A 21,093-nucleotide genomic window follows, 5' to 3' on the forward strand; every position below is an offset into this window, starting at 1 on the left:
AAGAACACTTGATAAGTATCACTATGGTGACTGCCTAACAACCAGATGGGGTTACCCTAGCAACCGAGTAACAAATCACATATCTCTGCAACAGAAAATCGTAGAGACGTCTGGGTTGATTTATTTCAATCAGGATGGCAAGAAGACTTGATAAGTATCACTATGGTAACTGCCTAGCAACCATATGGGGTTACCCTAGCAACCGAGTAACAAATCACAAATCTCTGCAACAGAACAACATAAAGACTTCTGGCTTTGTTCTTGGGACTCAGGGTAGCAAGGATCAATCAATCAATCAATCCATCTATCTATCTATCTGTGGGTCAATATCTATCTATCTATCTATCTATCTATCTATCTGTCTGTCTGTTGTCTATCTATCTATCTGAGGGTAAATATCTATCTATCTATCTCTCTATCTATCTGAGTGTCTGTCTATCTATCTATCTATCTATCTATCTATCTATCTATCTATCTATCTATCTAGCAACTAATTTAAACTTTAAACTACTTTAAACTAATTTAAACTAAACTAATTTAAACTATAAACTACTTTAAACTATAAACTACTTTAAACTAATTTAAACTTCAAACTAATTTAAACTACAAACTAATTTATACTTCAAACTAATTTAAACTACAAACTAATTGAAACTATAAACTACTTTAAACTTTAAAATAATTTAAACTAATTTAAACTTCAAACTACTTTAAACTTCTTCAAACTTTCTGGTCCAAACTTTCACAAGCCAACTTAAAGTTTGTCTCGACAAACTTTTTTTTCTAGTTATTATTATTATTATTATTATTATTCTGAGACTAAAATTACCAAGACTAACTCCTCCTAGAGCTTTTAAGCTACAGGCACCAAACTCGGCACAGACCTTCAGACTAATCCCGAATAGTGTGCTATATCTTTTCTAACTGATCGGACTTACGGTTTTCCTTAAAATGATCAAACTCGGAAAAAACTCCCATTGACTTAACATTGCGGAATGTTCAGAAATTTAAATCCCAACTGACATTTTCACACACACAGACAAAAAGGGCCTGTCAGCCCTGCATCTCTCCCTCTCTCTCCCTCATTGCATAGATATTTTGTATTGAACATAGCTCTGGATCACAGTGTCATAGAGACAAGGGGCGGTCTCATTTTACTCAGACGACCAGTCAGTCTCTCGGGATCATTGTGAAGCTATCAAGCCACGCCCTAGCAACAATTTAAAGCACCTTAGCAACAACTCCCATAGACTTCTAATGAAAGACATCAAAGGGATATCTCCGGATAGAAGTGTCATAGAAACACAAGGGTGGTCTCGTTTGACTCGGGGCAGCAAACAGCCAATCATGAATCACCTCAACACTTCCTAGCCCCTCCCTAGCAACCATTGTCGAGCACCTTAACAACCAAAATCCATAGAGGGATATCTTCCATTCTGAATGTCACAGAGGCATGGGAGTTGGTTTATATCATTCATACTGACAAGCAGCGTTTGGAGTTTCATGATTGGCAGCTGTCAAGCCACTCCCTAGCAACTAAACAGAGTACCCTAGCAACCGTTTAGCAATAACTATATCTCTGCACCAGAAAATCAGAGAGACTTCTGGGTTCATTTATTTCAATCAGGATGGCAAGGAGACTTGATAAGTATCACTATGGTAACTGCCTAGCAACCACATGGGGTTACCTTAGCAACCGAGTAACAAATCACATATCTCTGCATCAGAAAACGTAGAGACTTCCGGATTGACTTATTTCAATCAGGATGGCAAGGAGACTTCATTAGTATCACTATGGTAACTGCCTAGCAACCAGATGGGGTTACCCTAGCAACCGAGTAACAAATCACATATCTCTGCACCAGATAATCGTAGAGACTTCTGGGTTGATTTATTTCAATTAGGATGTCAAGGAGACTTGACAAGTATCACTATGGTGACTGCCTAACAACCAGATGGGGTTACCCTAGCAACCGAGTAACAAATCACATATCTCTGCACCATAAAATCAGAGAGACTTCTGGGTTGATTTATTTCAATCAGGATGGCAAGGAGACTTGATAAGTATCACTATGGTAACTGCCTAGCAACCACATGGGGTTACCTTAGCAACCGAGTAACAAATCACATATCTCTGCATCAGAAAAACGTAGAGACTTCCGGATTGACTTATTTCAATCAGGATGGCAAGGAGACTTCATTAGTATCACTATGGTAACTGCCTAGCAACCAGATGGGGTTACCCTAGCAACCGAGTAACAAATCACATATCTCTGCACCAGATAATCGTAGAGACTTCTGGGTTGATTTATTTCAATTAGGATGTCAAGGAGACTTGACAAGTATCACTATGGTGACTGCCTAACAACCAGATGGGGTTACCCTAGCAACCGAGTAACAAATCACATATCTCTGCACCATAAAATCAGAGAGACTTCTGGGTTGATTTATTTCAATCAGGATGGCAAGGAGACTTGATAAGTATCACTATGGTAACTGCCTAGCAACCAGATGGGGTTACCCTAGCAACCGAGTAACAAATCAAATATCTCTGCACCAGAAAATCATAGAGACTTCTGGGTTGATTTATTTCAATCAGGATGTCAATGAGACTTGATAAGTATCACTATGGTAACTGTCTAGCAACCACATTGGGTTACCCTAGCAACCGAGTAACAAATCACATATCTCTGGACCAGAAAATCGTAGAGACTTCTGGGTTGGTTTATTTCAATCAGGATGTCAAGAACACTTGATAAGTATCACTATGGTGACTGCCTAACAACCAGATGGGGTTACCCTAGCAACCGAGTAACAAATCACATATCTCTGCAACAGAAAATCGTAGAGACTTCTGGGTTGATTTATTTCAATCAGGATGGCAAGAAGACTTGATTAGTATCACTATGGTAACTGCCTAGCAACCATATGGGGTTACCCTAGCAACCGAGTAACAAATCACATATCTCTGCAACAGAACAACATAAAGACTTCTGGCTTTGTTCATGGGACTCAGGGTAGCAAGGATCAATCAATCAATCAATCAATCATCTATCTATCTATCTGAGGGTCAATATCTATCTATCTATCTATCTGTCTCTCTGTCTGTCTGTTGTCTATCTATCTGAGGGTAAATATCTATCTATCTATCTCTCTATCTATCTGAGTGTCTGTCTATCTATCTATCTATCTGAGGGTAAATATCTATCTATCTATCTCTCTATCTATCTGAGTGTCTGTCTATCTATCTATCTATCTATCTATCTATCTATCTATCTAGCAACTAAGTTAAACTTTAAACTACTTTAAACTAATTTAAACTAAACTAATTTAAACTATAAACTACTTTAAACTATAAACTACTTTAAACTAATTTAAACTAATTTAAACTTCAAACTAATTTAAACTACAAACTAATTTATACTTCAAACTAATTTAAACTACAAACTAATTTAAACTATAAACTACTTTAAATTTTAAACTAATTTAAACTTCAAACTACTTTAAACTTCTTCAAACTTTCTGGTCCAAACTTTCACAAGCCAACTTAAAGTTTGTCTCGACTAACTTTTTTTTCTAGTTCTGATTGATTTCCTACTCTTTGCGAACCAGTTGCGCAAGTTTTGGGTGGCAGACAGGGGAGTGTTTGAGAGAGCTGTTTGCAAACAAAGTTTACTTTTGCAATTCCGTTTGCTGCAGTGGTACAGATATTGTACAATTCAGCGTTAACACACTCAACCACTCAGGTTGTCTTCAGTTTATTAACATGTGAGGTGATTAAGTGTGATTAAGTAAGATGAAACTAGCAATAGATATTTAACAATTACAATAGTATCTTTATTTAGTTTACTAATGTCTAACATTGGTTAGTCTCTAGAGGTGCATTTGTTTTACTATTAATTTTATTTGAACTGCATATTCAGTTATTTATTTTATTATAATTTTTTTCTGTAGCACTTAAGTAACTTGTAAGTGAAATTGGTAAAAAAAAAAAATCTTTTGACCAGGCAAATATTCTTGATGACATTTTTTATAACTGTAATATTCCTATATTCCTTTGCTCATTCTTAATTTAGGTCGTTGTGGTTTCCTACCAAACATTCTCAATGGGATGTTTGAAAAGGCATGCAGCAAACTGTGAAAGTATAAAATTAACCAGGTATTACATGAGGAAGCCATGCTGTTGTTCACTGTCAGTAACACATTTTTCTTATCCAGGTTGAGGACAATAGCCTTGTAGAGGAGCAAGCAGAATCCCCTGAGGCAGAGACATCTGACCTAGATGAGATTCCTGTTGATGAGGAAGAACCTGTTGTTCAGGATATGTCCATCATTGAAGATACTTCAGCTCCTGCCTCAGACACTGTTACAGTCCCCGCAGTTAGTCTCAAAGTCAGCCAGGGCAAGTTTCTCTTTACATTTTTTTTTAATGTTCTTCATAAACATTATAGCTACTTTTGGCAGGCATTCACTCTTTAATATACTGTAATATGATTTATTAAGTAGATCAATTCTAATTATTTAGAGGAATTTTACCAATTCTGGTAATTTGTGTTATTTAGCATTTGACCTATTAAGCATTTGACCTTGACTTATTAAGAATAAGAATTGCATTTGATATTCATAATTTATATTATGATTTCTTTTGTATCAGATATCGATGGACTGATCACTCAAGCACTGCTCACTGGGGATTATGAATCCGCTGTCAATCTCTGTCTCCATGACAACCGAATGGCGGACGGCATCATTCTGGCTATTGCTGGTGGTCCAGAACTTCTGGTGAAGACTCAGAAGAAATACTTCAAAAAATCTCAGAGTAAAATATCCAAGGTCAGGCCACACAAAACCACTGACATATACTGCTATTATGTTACCACCACTGTATATTCAGTACATTGTTATAGAAGCGATTATAAGTGAGACTTGTCCTCGCCATATGTTTTTAAATTGCCCTAGATTACAAAGATTACTAATCCTAAACCCTAACCCAGCAAGTTTTTTTTTATTATTGTTATTGCTTTTTTTGTTGTTGTATATTTTCTTCCAATACATATACAGTAGAACATAATGTGTTAAGTTTATTTTCCTGTCAATTTCTCAAATGTGCTCAAATTAACTGCTGAATGAAATGTGTACAGTGAAGATTGTTTTATTTGTTGTTTTTTTTTATAAATATTTTTTTTAAACTTCATCACAATGATGACGTGGTGTATTTAATATATGGCCATGTCCTCTACCGAAGTAACGTAGGATTGATATGTATTTTAGTTTATTAGTGCAGTGGTAATGAAAGACTGGTTGGACATTCTGGAGACGTGTGACCTTCAGAACTGGAAGGAAGCTTTAGCTGCAGTCATGACCTACGCCAAACCAGAGGAGTTCTCCTCTCTATGCGGTGAGTTTAGTCAATTTTACTGTGTCTCTTTTGGACAGAGGTCACATTTACTCCTTTATTACACTACAATAAATGTCCCTATTGAAAGAAAAAAAACACACTTAAAAATGGCAAAAATGTCTTAAACATTAAGCAAAAACTTGTGCCAGTGGGATATGGGCGACTTGGTAAGAATTCCTAAAACTAACATAAATGCCCAGACGGTAAAACTATTAATGCATCTTAAAACTAGATAGAAACCAGGTACGTTTTTCTTTTCTTAAGTATTCAATATTAAGCAATTTTATTTTGTTATTTTAGTTTTTTAATCATTTATTAGATTTCATTAAAGGGACAGTTCACCCCAAAATGAAAATTCTCTTATAATTTGCTCAACCTCTTTATGTCCCAGATGTGAATGACATCCTTTCTTCTGCATAACAGAAATTAAGATTTTTTTGCAGAATATCTCTGCTCTGTTGGTCCTCACAGTGTCAGTGAATTGTGACCAAAACTCCTTTATTCCACTTCATTTTGCTTCTGAAGTGAATGTGTCATTTAGATATGTTAACTGAAAAACAAGACTTAATGATTAAGAGTTGTTTTTTTAGGCATTGTAGTCCATCCAATGAAATTTACACCTGAAAATTGAAATCTATAATTCTGTGCATTTGATTTCACACCTTTAAGCATAAACATGTGATTCATACTCATGCAGGTCTGCTGGGCACCAGGCTGGAATCTGCTGATGACACTGAACTGCAAACGCAGGCGTGTCTCTGCTATGTCTGCGCTGGCACAGTAGAGCAGCTGGTTGCATACTGGGCCAAAGCTCAGGACTGTAACAAACCGCTGTCACTGCAGGTGAGATGAGACTACATGATACCACTCATTCAAGACTGCAGTTCATCACGTTTCACAACAAAACCAGCAGTGTGGGCTGCAGTCAGTACTGATTTTTTAAATAGATGTAGCGTGGGACCATTGTGAATTGATTGGATCATGAAAAGTGGCCATTATATACCAAAATGGGGGCAGGTGGTTGGAGAATGGGGTGATAAAGTAAGAGGATTTATGATGTTGGTTGAAAAGTAAAGTTGTTTCAGAGGCAGAGCAAGTATTTTAGAGTTCCAGCTTTCATGGGAAACCTAGAAATATCAGGAAATTGTAATATATTTTATATATTGTTTGAGCTGTATTGTTGTCGTTTGTGTGTATATGTAGGAGCTGGTGGAGAAGGTGATGGTCCTGCAGAGAGCTGTTCAGAAGGCTCAGGGTGTTGCATCTCCTGATGTGGGAGCACTCCTGGCAGAGAAGATGAATCAATATGCCAGTCTTCTGGCATCTCAGGGCAGCTTACAGACCGCCATATCATACCTGCCCACCAAGACTGAACATGTAAGAGTCTATGGTCTTTGTCTATCGATATTCGTTCCATAGAGTCTCATACAAAAGGAAGATTTTTCCTAGATAGTAAACTATTATTTCTAATAAAACCAAAATAAGGTGTCTATCAGGTTCAATCTCTTATTTCTTTATTTTTATATTTGTTGTAGGTTGCTGTGCAGCAGTTGCGAGATCGCCTGTGCAGAGCTCTGGGTCAGCAGCAGTCTGCAGCTGTGATGCAGAACACTCAGCCTCCAGCTCCAATGCAGACATGCTCACCGGTACAACCTCAGCCTCCACAGGTCATCACACAGCCCACTGCTCCGGCTGTACCCCCTCAGTATTACCAACAGGTACAACATACGCATACAGCTGAACAAACTCCGTCTTACAGGGTATTCACACGTACACAGATCTGCAGCATCAAAGCGGACAGAATCATTCATTTTCAATGGGAGTTGCCGATTTCCAGCAACATTTTATGATTTTATGACGTGTTGCATCATTTACATTTAGATTTTATTAAGACCTTTGATCCCTACAACCAAAGTTACACCTGCTCGGCAACCTCAATCATTGATATTGCTGTATGTCTGAATGCCCCATTAGCCTTAAAAGAATTTTCCAAGTTAAGCTTTGTCAACAGAATTAGCGGCATGCTGTCGATTACTACAGAAAATCATTTTCACTGATGCAAAAATTGAATGTATTTAAATAAATAAATTGTGGTTACAGAAAGGAACTTTCCATGGAAGTACACAGAGCTAGGCCAGTAAATATTCAAATGTACACAGTTTAAAAAAATCTTTTAATTTAAAACCTAGTAACTTTCACACAATAATAACTTTTACACCAGACTGATCTCACAGTGAAATCAGAAACAGTAGGTGGACTTTTCTTTAGCAAAAATCGGTTTGTGCTTACCAAAATTTTGAATACTGACCCCAGTGGCCGTAGCAAGTGTTGTTGGGCGTATAGACACGTTTGAGCTCCATTCTGTGGGTGACATGTCCACAGAGAGATGTGCAGCGAGTTGTTGGCACTGATTGAGCAGATACAAACATGTCTGATGGGAGATGGCCCTTGTCAGTAAGTTGGCGTAATGTCACTGATCCTAGCACTTAAGGAATATTCTGGGTTCAATACAAGTTAAACTCAATCGACAGCATTTGTTGCATAATATTGTTTACCACAAAAAACTATTTCGACGACTATTTCGATGACAAAAGCATTTATGAAAGTTCCTCTGAGGCATTTACAATGGAAGTGAATGGGGCCAATTTTCAGAGGGTTTAAAGGCACTTACATTAATTCTTCTGTTAAAACTCATGTATTATTTAAGCTGTAAATTTTAAATAGTCATTTTAGGGTTTGTTGACATTACATCATGTGAACAAAGTTGTAAAATTGGCTATAACTTTTTAACAGAAAAGGTTAGTAAGTTATTTTTTCACTTTAAAATCATGTTTACATGCATATTGTGAATAATTTGTGAAAGAGTATTTTAACATTCAAAAATTGGCCCTCATTCACTCAATTTCACTCAAGTGTCTCACTGCAACCTCGATTTTTAAAGAAAAGGAGGGGCAAGTCAGGATTATTTTTTGTGGTAATCAATATTATGCCACAAATGCTGTCGATTGAGCTTAACTTGTATTGAACCCAGAATATTCCTTTAGCTTGTATTGAACCTGGAGCATTCCTTTAAACAATATGCATGGTATTCCACTTTCTCTCCTTTCAAATGCTTGTGTCTTAGCAAATTTGAAGAACGTTAACAGAAATAGTTTCGTGCAGGTGGGGTTTGCTTACATCAGTTATTTTGTACAGCTTTGTTTAAAAGCCAGTTTGAGCTCCCTTCCTTTCAATCTATCCCAACACCCCCCCACAGTGGCCACTTCCAGTGTGTGTTTGTGTTTGTTGTGTTCAGGGTAGATCTGCCACTACTGTCACATCTTGGAGTAACCAAACTCCAACAGCTCTGCCCAGTGTCCCTTGCCCGCTCGTGTCCGCTGCTGACCCACAGGTACAGACTAAAGCTGTGCCCACGCCGCTCACACTTACAGATACAAACATAGCACACGAGCAACACTGCACCTCTTCTGAACATCTGAACCTCTTATATCCTTACATTTCCTTTTTGCTTTACATCTTTTGTGTTCCTCTTTAAAAACATGGCACCTCTCTGGAGAATTTCCTTTGAAGCACTGCAGCGTGAAAAATATTCTGGGTTCAGTTAAGCTTAATAAATTAATCTCTCAGTTTGTAAATACAAGTAAAAATTTATTTTACTGTAATGCATTAACAATGGACATCTAAGTGTACCAGAGGGATTTAATGCAAAAGGTGCAGCTTATATTAATTCTTTAAATTCTTGTAAACTGCACCTACCACACAGCGAGGCTTTTGCAAGTAGTCTGGTAGAAACACAGAAATTGAAGCAAACCCCTAGTGTCAATGCAGTGTGTAACGATGATGTAGGTGTGCTTTTTTCGTAAGAACAACCCGGGTTCAAATCTGCCTTTTATTCCACTTTTATCCCATCCAATTTCCTGTCTGCACTAGTAATATTTCCTTTTATACTACTTAAATTAATAAATAAAAATGAATATAAAGGTTGATTTCATTGCAGGTATTTTGTCACAGTGTAGGCCTGGGAGCTGAGAGAAATGTTTGATCTAGGTAAAATTAACCATGGTTAAAACCAAGTCTCTACTGGAGTTTGATCCATGTAAACTGCACTTTGCGGATTGTTATGTCATGTCCCATAATTTTATTAAAAAAAAACATTTTTATGTCACTTTTCTATTTTAACATTTTTGCCCATTAGAAAGCCTTGTCTTATAGACCACTGTTAATGCATTACTATACATTACTATATTTGACAAACTTGAGGGAAGAAACAAAATTATTTTTTGTGGTAATAGACAGAATGTCACATATGCCGTTTATAGACCTAATTGTATTGAACCCAGAGTCTTATTTTTATTGTACAAAAAATATTCCTTTTATATACTCTCTTTTTCTGTTAATAACATAGAATATGTTGTTTCACTACCACTGAACATCCTTCACTATTACCTTCTTCAAATAATCTTGCGTGTCTCTTGCTACTGTGGTATGATGTTACTCTAGTTTATTATATTTGTAATAAGTTCCTGTAATATGTCACCAGTAATGAAATCTCTTCCATTGCCCTAATGAAGTCCAGTCTTGCAAGGATTACATCATAAAGCACACCCCACCCAACCTTTACATTGCTGACTGCTGCTGCATGTTTGTCTTTTGTCCTGAATTTTACAGTACAGTTCAGCTATAACTGCAGAACTCCTCAGTTTTTGGGTTTTGTTTTTTAAAAGAATAATAATTTTGGATTCAAATGATCTATTTTCAATCTTTTCAGAGGTATGTTTCTTCTAAGGCAGCATCCAAACATCATGAAACATCATGGGTAATTTGGAGTGATCTAGGTACATAGGCAGCAACTCACAGGCAGCATCATACAAACAGCTCTAGTCACTCTGTGTAGTTTCCTAGGGATGACATGCTGACCTGATGAAGATGGTCCTAGTAGTTGATGAGTAATAAGTCATCTACTTTATAAAAAAAACAACAATAAAAATAACGAAGCTTGAATATATATATATACAGTATCTCACAAAAGTGAGTACACCACTCACATTTTTGTAAATATTTGATTATAACTTTTCATGTTACAACACTGAAGAAATGACACTTTGCTACAATGTAAAGTAGTGAGTGTACAGCTTGTATTACAGTGTAAATTTGCTGTCCCCTCAAAATAACTCAACACACAGCCATTAATGTCTAAACCGCTGGCAACAAAAGTGAGTACACCCCTAAGTGAAAATGTCCAAATTGGGCCGAATTAGCCATTTTCCCTCCCCGGTGTCATGTGACTCATTAGTTTTACAAGGTCTCAGGTGTGAATGGGGAGCAGGTGTGTTAAATTTGGTGTAATCACTCTCACACTCCCTCAAACTGGTCACTGGAAATTCAACATGGCACCTCATGGCAAAGAATTCTGAGGATCTGAAAAAAAGAATTATTGCTCAACACAAAGATGGCCTAGGCTACAAGAAGATTGCCAAGACCCTGACACTGAGCTGCAGCACGGTGGCCAAGACCATACAGCGGTTTAACAAGGGGTGGGGTGTCAGCTTGTCAGTGCTCAGACCATACGGCACGCACTGCATCAAATTGATCTGCATGGCTGTCATCCCAGAAGGAAGCCTCTTCTAAAGATGATGCACAAGAAAGCCCGCAAACAGTTTGCTGAAGACAAGCAGACTAAGGACATTGATTACTGGAACCATGTCCTGTGGTCTGATGAGACAATATAAACTTATTTGGTTCAGATGGTGTCAAGCGTGTGAGCGGAAACCAGGTGAGGAGTACAAAGACAAGTGTGTCTTGCCTACAGTCAAGCATGGTGGTGGGAGTGTCATGGTCTGGGGCTGCATGAGCGCTGCCGGCACTGGGGAGCTACAGTTCATTGAGGAAACCATGAATTCCAACATGTACTGTGACATACTGAAGCAGAGCATGATCCCCTCCCTTCGGAGACTGGGCCGCAGGGCAGTATTCCAGCATGATAATGACCCCAAACACACCTCCAAGATGACCACTGCCTTGCTAAAGTAGCTGAGGGAGAAGGTGATGGACTGGCCAAGCATGTCTCCAGACCTAAACCCTATTGAGCATCTGTGGGTTATCCTCAAACGCAAGGTGGAGGAGCACAAGGTCCCTAACATCCACCAGCTCCGTGATGTCGTCATTGAGGACTGGAAGAGGACTCCAGTGGCAACCTGTGAAGCTCTGATGAACTCCATGCCCAAGAGGGTTAAAGCAGTGCTGGAAAATAATGGTGGCCACCCAAAATATTGACACTTTGTGCTCAATTTGGACATTTTCACTTAGGAAGGTACTCACTTTTGTTGCCAGCGGTTTAGACATTAATGGCTCTGTGTTGAGTTATTTTGAGGGTACAGCAAATTTACACTGTTGTACAAGCTGTACACTCACTACTTTACTTTTTAGCAAAGTGTAGTTTCTTAAGTGTTGTCGCATGAAAAGATATAATCAAATATTTACAAAAATGTGAGGGGTGTACTCACTTTTGTGAGATACTGTATCTATATATATTCAAGCTTCTTTATTTTTATTGTTGGGGCTTCAAAGAGGATTTTTTTTAACATGTGTTATTACTTTTTTTGTTTGTTTAGTTTTTGAAGAAAATATAATTCTATTAAACAACCTTTATTAACTGTTTTTGTGGGTTGTTTTGTGTTTTGTTTTGCTGTTAGTTGTGTTTAATGTTTTTATTTTTTATTTTTTTGGAGTAACCATGATTTCAGTTACTCAAGCTGAACTTCTTATTTTTTTCAAGCTACAATATTTTAGTGGCTTAGCTTAAGTCAATGGGGATGAATTTGTTACATGCAGTTATTTATTTTGTTTGTGTGCGTGTGACAACTATATTAGTTAGGCAATTTATTTGTTATATTATATTTGTTATTATATCTGTCAGTTACCATGTTGAGAGCTGTGGTCAGAGTCCATATGTCTCTAACAGGCCGTTCACACCGAACATGTTTTTGCATTTTTCAATCGTTTTCAAAGTAAACATGCAGGTAACGGACATTTTTTTAGATGCTGTATCATGTTAAAAAGAACTCAAGAAACATGTCTTGAGACACCTGTGCTTTTGTTCTGTTTGTAGTGGCAAGTCTAGCTTTTATTTTTGGACATGTTAATGGCTCCGTCAGATTAATGTGTGGTGGTAGATGACCCCTAACAAACCGAATTATACAGGACTTCCCAACTAGTTGTTTAAATAACACCCCCACTTGCAAATAATGTACTTTTGCACATCCTTAGTGTTGGTGGCAGCCTGGATCATTGGATCAAGCTGTCTTCCCTTCAAACCAAAATGTGATTGAAGGCACTCTCAGTGAATTTCTCTTTTATGTCATTCTTCTGTTCTCAGACTGAGCCCACATCTCCAGCCTTTGCTCTTCAGCCGGCAGTGAATGCGAGTGTTCCTTCCTCCACTCCATTCATGTACTCCCAGCAGTACCAGAGTAAATATACAAATACCCTCACAGAGACCATAGTTGTCAGATATTACTTGACTGTAGTTTTTCTTGTTTTTACCATTTTATCTCACTAAAAGACCTTAAAGGTGAGGTGTGTCATTTTATTGGATGTTTAAATGCTTTCTTTGCCATACACATTTTGCCATTAAGGATCATAGGAAAATAAAAACTTAAGCAATGCATGAATTCTTTGTACGGAATCTGGTTGCTGTAAAATCTTTGCATGAACCTTTTGCAACATCTCAATTATGTGCGGAAATGTTCCAAACTTTCTTAAAGTAGCTGTGTTAAATTAATATTTACACTCATAACTTGCTACAGTAATGTAAAATATGTCTATATGTGACTAACTGCATATGCCTGTGTTCAAATGTACTGTAGACTACCCTCCTGTTCAGCAGTTCACACCAGTCGTCTATCAACCTGTCCAGTACTCTCCCACTGCGGCTTCTCCTCTTCCTCATCCACCTTCTTCCTCCTCCTCCTCTGCTGCTTCCAACTATCATCCACAGTTCATGCACCCTGCTGTCTCTCAGCCTCCTCCCCAGGGAGGTCAGCCTTTCTCTCCTCCTCCTCTCTCCTCTGGAATGTCTTTCCAGCATGGTGGGCCGGGCTCGCCCACAGACTATCTTCCTCCTGCAGTGCGCAGAGCTTCAGGTACAGAGATTGACCCTGCACTGATCCCAGCCTCACAGAGAACAGGTCTGCACCACAGTATCAGCTCATTAACATACAAGCTATGACTGCTGAAACCCATTGAATAATCCAGAGCCAAAAAAAAGGCTTTAGTTTAAAAAAAATGTGTGTCTGTTAACATGTAGATAAAGCAATATGTGTAGTTTACACTTAAGGCAGGGCAATAAAGCAAAATCAATTAAATAAAATTCAATGATATGCAATATATTTCTAAATTTTACATAATTGCTCTGCAAGGGTGTAAAAGGTTGTTTTTGTTTGATTTTTTTTTTTTTTTTCAGAGTTAAAAATCGAGATTATCTGCATCAATATTTCTAACATTTACATGCATTTAAATATCAACATAGAAACAGCAATATTAAACTACACATTTTAATTTCAATTAAAATGTTGTGGTTGCTAATTTTACTTAACATTTAATACATGGAAAATGACACACAGAGACTTCCGTAAACATTTTTTAGGGTTTAATCAGAGACACTATCAAAGCATATCTTTGTTAATGTGTAATTGGACGCAGTTTTTAGGAAACTTACTGACCAAATAAAGATTTGTTTTACGTACATCTGCTAAAATAATTTTTATGCTATTGAGTATATTGTGAACACTGCTTAACCCCGTCAACTATGAACAAAAAGAACGAACAAAAAGAATAAAGGGTGCATAAAATATTTGTTTTGATAAATTTGTTTCATTGCAATTTACATTTTCTTAAACGTGTGTACATTGTTGTATGCTGTTGTGACAGGAGGGAGGGCGGGGCCGGGTCGTGATTCTACACACCCCAAACACATGACGGACATCAATGACGTAAACAATCTATCTCTCCAGCACCATCCTCTGCAGTCAGCCTTTATCCCTCTCGGAGGCTTGATTGGCCTGATAAGGGACCGGGTGTGTAGAATCACGACCCGGCCCCGCCCTCCGCCCTGTCACAACTGTATATCGTAATCAACCCAAAAAAAGGAATGTAGTCTTCACTTGTATAGCACACTCCTAGTTAACACTTAGTTGTTTTACCGGTAAGAACAAGCATCTTTGTCATACAAATGGAGACTTCTTGATATTTAGAGTGTATATAATACTCTATTGTTCAGTTTGGTTATGTAGACATTATGCATACTTTAAATTGTCTAGAATTTGCTATTATTTATTCACAGGAGGATTAAACCAAAACACAACCTGGTCTTTGGAAGGTGAATTCATAAATAGAGCTACAACAATTTAATATTGTGGACCATAATTGTCCACCTTTAATTATAAAAATAAATAAGTGCAAAAATCAATCAGGCACCATTTTGTACTGGCTATAATTTACTGGAAGTGATTTTGCTCTATGGTTAACACATTGTATACATACAAAATCTATAATAAAAAAAGAACTCTAGGCTGAAAATAATTAAAAGCATCACAGCTTGTCACAGCATCATATAGTGCTACTAGCATTAGATGTGTAATAAGTCTATACTTCCATTGTCACACAACTTTTCTTAATCTATTTAGTTTAGCTGATCAAGTTAGCTCTAGTTTTAATAAAAGTTATATTAGTTATAATAAAAAAGCAAACTGATGGATTACAAGCATTGCACATTTGTAGAATTGATTATTTAAAATCAAGGCTTATCCAATCTTAACTTTAACTAAAGCATCATTACAAATCCCAGCAGATCATGCCATTATTGATGCACTCTTCTATTACCTGCGCTTGAAATCACAATAACTGTGATTATGAACTTCAAATCAGAATGATGTAATGTACAATAACAAGTGTATTCCATTATATTGACCTCATAAAAGGCAGGTTTGGCTGTGCAGGGCCCCTATAGAGATAAATAATACAAATATTTGTTCTCTGTTCTGCTTCAGGACCCCAAAATGGATGGAACGACCCCCCCAACCTCATCAGAGCACCCAAGAAGAAGAAGGTGAGCTTTATTTAAAGTAATTTTGCTTATTGTGTACACAACGTTATGCTGATTTCTAGAAAACTTCCTTCGATTTGGTCTCCAGATTCCAGAAAACTACACTCCACCAGCCCCCATCACAGCACCCATAATGACCCTTCTAGGGGACCCTAATGCACAGGTGGCCCCTGGTACACTGAACAATGAACCTCAACAGCAAGTTCCAGTTCAGCCTGCGGTCCCGGCCCCCTTTAACCCCACACAACAGCAGTCAATGGGATCCCCAACCCAATATCCCCACCTGCCACAGGTGCACATGGAAGGTGCGCCTGGAGCACCAATTGGAGATCTCATAAAGGTATCAATTTACATAACAGATTGATAGCACTTTCTTTAAAAAGATGAGTATTAAAAAGGTTTTCTTGGTTACAGTAAAATTAACATAATTATATTCTGAAAGTGTTAGATCATTAAAGGGATAGATTACCCAAAAATGAAAATTCTCTCATCTACTCACCCTCATGCCATTCCAGATGTGAATGACTTACTTTCTTCAGTAGAACAAAAACGAAAATTTTTAGAAGAATATCTCAGCTCTGTAGGTCCATACTATGCAAGTGTATGGTGATCAGACCTTTGTAGCTACAAAATCACAAAAAGAAAACAAAAGTCTTCTGAGTGAGAAACAGAACAATATTTAAGTCCTTTTTACTCTTAAGACTTCACTTGAAACTAAACAGGCACCACATGTGACTTTCAGATGTAAAAGTGATAGTTAAAGTGGAGATTTAGAGAAGGAAAAAAAGACATAAATATTGTTCTGTTTCTCACCCAGAAGATTTGGATTTAACAAGTGGAGTCTTATGGATTACTTTTATGATTTCTTTATGTGATTTTGGAGCTACAAAGGTCTGATCACCATACACTTGCATTATATGGACCTACAGAGCTGAGATATTCTTCTAAAAATTTTCTTCATTTGTGTTGTGCAGAAAAAAGATCTGGGATGGCATGAGGGTGAGTAAATGATGAGAGAATTAAACATTTTGGGTGAACTATCTCTTTAATGTACATTCACAATTTGAAATGTCCTAAGACTTTGATTTATGTATTTTCATAAATATTTTAATGTTCTTGTTCCACTGATCCGATACACATTATATAAGGTGATTTTTATTAATGACATAAATATATGTTATTATAAAGTTTTACCTAGTTTCTCAGTAAGCTGTAATTTAACAGAGAGCTTATTGGGTCAGTGACCGATATAATATGTAAAAGGTAATGCAAGGTGGAATTAAAAAAAAACAACACACATTAAAAAGACAAAAGTTCTTAGAAAAGTAATCTTTTTACTTATGTTGGTTTCATGAACCATTTCCATTTCATTTAAAATTCAATCAAATGCCCAAGTTGAAAGTTGTTCAAAAACGCAATAAAAATGCAATAAATATATTATCTATTAATATAATTTATTATGTATATATACAATATATTTCACCGATTTTTGAAGCATTAGGATCCATAGGTTTTTTCTTGGGGGGGTAAATATATCATATTGAACCTCTCAATGGTCTTGTGTTTTACCTACACTAAACTATTTTGTGGTCTTTCTCAGCCACCTCAGACCATACCCACTGAGAAGATCACTAAGAAGCCAATCCCGGGAGAGCACATGGTTCTGAAGACCACATTTGAGGGACTGATCCAGAAGTGCTTGGCTGCAGCCTCAGACCCGGTGTGTTCACAGGCAATGAAATGCTACTTATAGTCTTTTCTATTTGATAATGATAATTCTATATTTAAACTTTGTGAGAAAAGCATTATATCAGTTAATGTTATTGCTATTCACTAAAATGTCTATATCCGTGCGTTCCTAGTTTTAATTTTCGTACTTGAGACTAAATGTGAATAATGCATGATTTGTTTGCAGATTTAGCATTTACAAATTAAGTCTATTTCTAATCAGTTATCAAGTTCACCGGCATTCCAAATAACCGCATTGATTTTTTTCCCCCATCATCCTAACAGCAAACAAAGAGGAAGTTGGATGATGCTCATAAGAGGCTAGAGTTCCTCTATGACAAGCTTAGAGAACAAACTGTGAGTATTTTACTGTTAACTAACACACATGTTCATTTTAACTAGTGTATACTATTTCAAAACCATGTGGCATCAAAGCTTGACTTGAAATGGAGCTGTTTTCTGAACCTATAAATTTTAATTTTTTTATTATATTTGATACATCAGGCTTTAAAGGTCATAATCCTCCAGATACTCAGCAATTCGTATTTGTATGGGGCTTTTGTTGCACAAGGGTCTCTCAGTGGTAAAGCTTGGGGAATTTTCAGAGGACTCCCTGGGCTTTTCAGAGATACCCAATTTTGTTGAGCTTGGCTATGACATCTTCCTCCCCTTAGTCTTAAACATGTATAGAAATGTATGACATTACAATTCAGCACATCAAATACAATATGAATACAATATTTTTCTTTAAAAAAGAAAAAATAATAATAATTATTATCATATGTATTTTATGCACCAAACATTATACTGACATTCAGGGAAATAAAACTTTAAAACCTCCTTTGCTGAGTCTCAGGACGTTATAGTGATAACATCATAATAGCTGTTAATGTGAACAAGATCTTTAAATTGACACACCGGCAGCCAAAAGTTTGGAATAATGTACAGATTTTGCTGTTTCGGAAGGAAATTGGTACTTTAATTCACCAAAGTGGCATTCAACTGATCAAAAATATAGTCAGGACATGATGTAAAAAACAGCACAATCACTATTTGAAAAAAGTAATTTTTGCTCAAATCTAGACAGGCCCCATTTCTAGCAGCCATCACTCCAATACCTTATCCTTGAGTAATCATGTTAAAGTGCTAATTTGCTAGAAAATCACTTGCCGTTATATCAAACATTGCTGAAAGCTATTTGGTCCATAAATGAAGCTTAACATTGTCTTTGTGTTTGTTTTTGAATTGCCACAGTATGCAATAGACTGGCATGTCTTAAGATCAATATTAGGTAAAAAATGGCAAAAAAAACAAAAACAGCTTTCTCTAGAAACTCATCAGTTAGTCATTGTTTTGAGGAATTAAATGCTTGAAATTGCCAAAAAACTGGAGATTTCATACAAAGTTGTACACCAGAGTCTTCAAAGGCAAAGGATAACTGGCTCTAACAAGGACAGAAAGAGATGTGGAAGGCCAGATGTACAACTAAACAAGAGGATAAGTACACCAGAGTATCTAGTTTGAGAAATAGATGCCTCACATGTCCTCAGCTGACAGCTTCATTGAATTCTGCTCAAACCAGTTTCATGTACAACAGTAAAGAGAAGACTCAGGGGTGCAGGCCTGATGGGAAGAATTGGGGAAAAAAAAAGTTTGAAACAGAAAAAACTAAAAAGAAAGAAAAGATTAGAGTGGGCAAAGAAACACAGACATTGGACAACAGATAATTGGAAAAGAGTTTTATGGATCTTAACCCCATTGAGCTTTTGTGGGATCAGCTAGACTGTAAGGTGCGTGAGAAGTGCCCGACAAGACCGTCACATCTATGGCAAGTGCTACAGGAAGCAATCTGAGTATCTGGACAAACTAACAGCTAGAATGCTAAGGATCTGCAAAGCTGTCATTGCTGCACATGGAGGATTTTTTGATGAGAACTCTTTTAAGCAGTTTAAGAAGTTCTGAATGTTTTTTTTTTTTCAAATTATAATAGTAGTTTTTCATGTTATTATTGTCCTGACTATACATTTTGATCAGTTGAATGACACTTCAGTGAATTAAAGTACCAATTTCTTTCCATATGAGCAAAATCTGTACATTATTCCATACTTTTGGCTGCCGGTGTTTGTGTGTGTGTGTGTGTATATATAAACACATAAAAATCAGTTCACACTTTAAATATATATGAAATAAATTATATGTCAGAATTTTAAAAGCTCTTTTTTTTGTGGTGGTGGTGGGCATTAAATAAATTTTCTGGCTTTAAAACAAGTCGACAGCATTTGTGACATAATATTGATTACCAAAAAAAAAAAATCCACTTGCCCCTATATAATATTTAAAATCTGTTAAAATATTCCTTTTCAATATTATAGCCTCCAGACATAAACAATATGCATGTAAGCATGATTTTAATGTGATAAAATCACTTACTAACCTTTTCTTTGGACCGTTATAGCCAATTTTACAACTTCGTTGCCATGACAATGTAATGTCAACAAACAATCAAATTACATTTTAAATCACTTTACTCAAATTTTACCTTTTAACAGTAAAATTATTTCAAGTGCTTTTATAAAATATAAGCTTTATATTTCTGAAAAACCCTCCAAAAATTGGCCTCATTCTCTTCCATTGTAAGTACCTCACTGTAACCTGGATTTTTTCTTTTTTTTTTTTTAAGAAAAGGAGAAAGGAGTCGAAATAAATTGTTGTGGTAATCAACATTATGCCGATGATGTCGATTGAGCCAACTTGTATTGAACCCGGAATAATCCTTTAATGGAATGATGATTGAGAGAAAAAGCTGGATGCATCATATTTGATACGAGCAATTCAACGTGATTTTTATATAAAATAGTGTACAAATTTTTAACTAAGCACAGGTTGCTTATATTCAGCAAATACTAATGTTAAATGATCAGTAACAATATAATTGTCTTCGCAATACGAAGATGAACATTTCTGAAATTATTTTAAAAGGTCTTCGACTTATAGAAGAGCACGGAAACATCCACCAGGTGGCAGTAGACTTCTAGTACATTGATCTCGCTGATGATGTAGAGGCTTTAGAAAATCAAGTATCATGTGATACCCACTGTGTTACAGGGTTAAGCAATGCCACTTCTGCATGTGCTATACAATGACTGTCCAAAACCTAGTGAGCTGTCCGTGTAGGTTTACCTTTGCATTTATCTCTTTTGTAAAAATATACCCATAGTCACAGTTTTGTAAAGAGACAACCTAGTCCATTTCAGTTCGGATGCTTCTTGAGAAGCCAGGAGACTGCAAGGCAGTTCATTGGGGTTTGGAAAAGAGCCATTCAATCTATTTTGCTCAATGATTTCTAGTGGTGAGTTTAAGACACGGACTTAGACTTAGTTTGTCTTCTCCAGCTTTCTCCAGCTATTATTGGTGGTCTACACAATATGGTCCGCAGCATCGAGTGCCGCTCCTACACGGACGGACTCAACATCCACACGCACATCGTGAGCAACAGCAACTTCAGCGAAACCTCCGCCTTCATGCCAGTCCTGAAGGTGGTGCTAACACAGGCCAACAAACTGGGGGTTTGACATCCTAAAAGTCTCAAACGCACACACACACACACACACACACACACACACACACACAAACACCAGTATTCTCATAAATTCTCAAGCCATCATTATAGAAGGACCAGTCTTAACAGGTCTGGGTACGTCTCGAGTTCCAGGGCCATTTGTTTTTTATTATTTTGTCTTCAGTTTATTCTTGTATTTTAATGTTATTATTATATATGTGTAATCATGACAGAGCAGAGTGCAATAGGACATTCCCCTTTTTATTTGTGGCGTGTTAATTGGAAATGAACTTCGTAAAATGTAAT

General features: G+C 36.8%; 1 protein-coding gene across 6 annotated transcripts in view; it reads left to right on the forward strand.

Moving 5' to 3' along the window:
* Positions 1-20,862, forward strand: part of LOC127636060 (protein transport protein Sec31A-like) — a 40,944-nt gene extending 20,082 nt beyond the window's left edge. Inside the window, exons 14-28 of one of the 6 annotated variants that reach the window (XM_052116429.1) lie at positions 4,219-4,402; positions 4,655-4,833; positions 5,272-5,398; positions 6,096-6,241; positions 6,602-6,775; positions 6,934-7,116; positions 8,694-8,789; positions 12,774-12,867; positions 13,264-13,584; positions 14,739-14,774; positions 15,445-15,503; positions 15,589-15,840; positions 17,101-17,220; positions 17,514-17,585; positions 20,621-20,862. In XM_052116429.1, coding sequence (XP_051972389.1) covers positions 4,219-4,402; positions 4,655-4,833; positions 5,272-5,398; positions 6,096-6,241; positions 6,602-6,775; positions 6,934-7,116; positions 8,694-8,789; positions 12,774-12,867; positions 13,264-13,584; positions 14,739-14,774; positions 15,445-15,503; positions 15,589-15,840; positions 17,101-17,220; positions 17,514-17,585; positions 20,621-20,800 — 2,223 coding nt within the window. In that variant the 3' untranslated portion in view covers positions 20,801-20,862. The remainder of the gene's footprint in view (positions 1-4,218; positions 4,403-4,654; positions 4,834-5,271; positions 5,399-6,095; positions 6,242-6,601; positions 6,776-6,933; positions 7,117-8,693; positions 8,790-12,773; positions 12,868-13,263; positions 13,585-14,738; positions 14,775-15,444; positions 15,504-15,588; positions 15,841-17,100; positions 17,221-17,513; positions 17,586-20,620) is intronic. The other 5 variants (XM_052116430.1, XM_052116432.1, XM_052116433.1 and 2 more) reach the window with 5 other exon arrangements.
* The last annotated feature ends 231 nt before the right edge of the window (positions 20,863-21,093 follow it).

The sequence above is a fragment of the Xyrauchen texanus genome, chromosome 43 (genome assembly GCF_025860055.1).
Source record: "Xyrauchen texanus isolate HMW12.3.18 chromosome 43, RBS_HiC_50CHRs, whole genome shotgun sequence".
NCBI lineage: Eukaryota > Metazoa > Chordata > Actinopteri > Cypriniformes > Catostomidae > Xyrauchen > Xyrauchen texanus.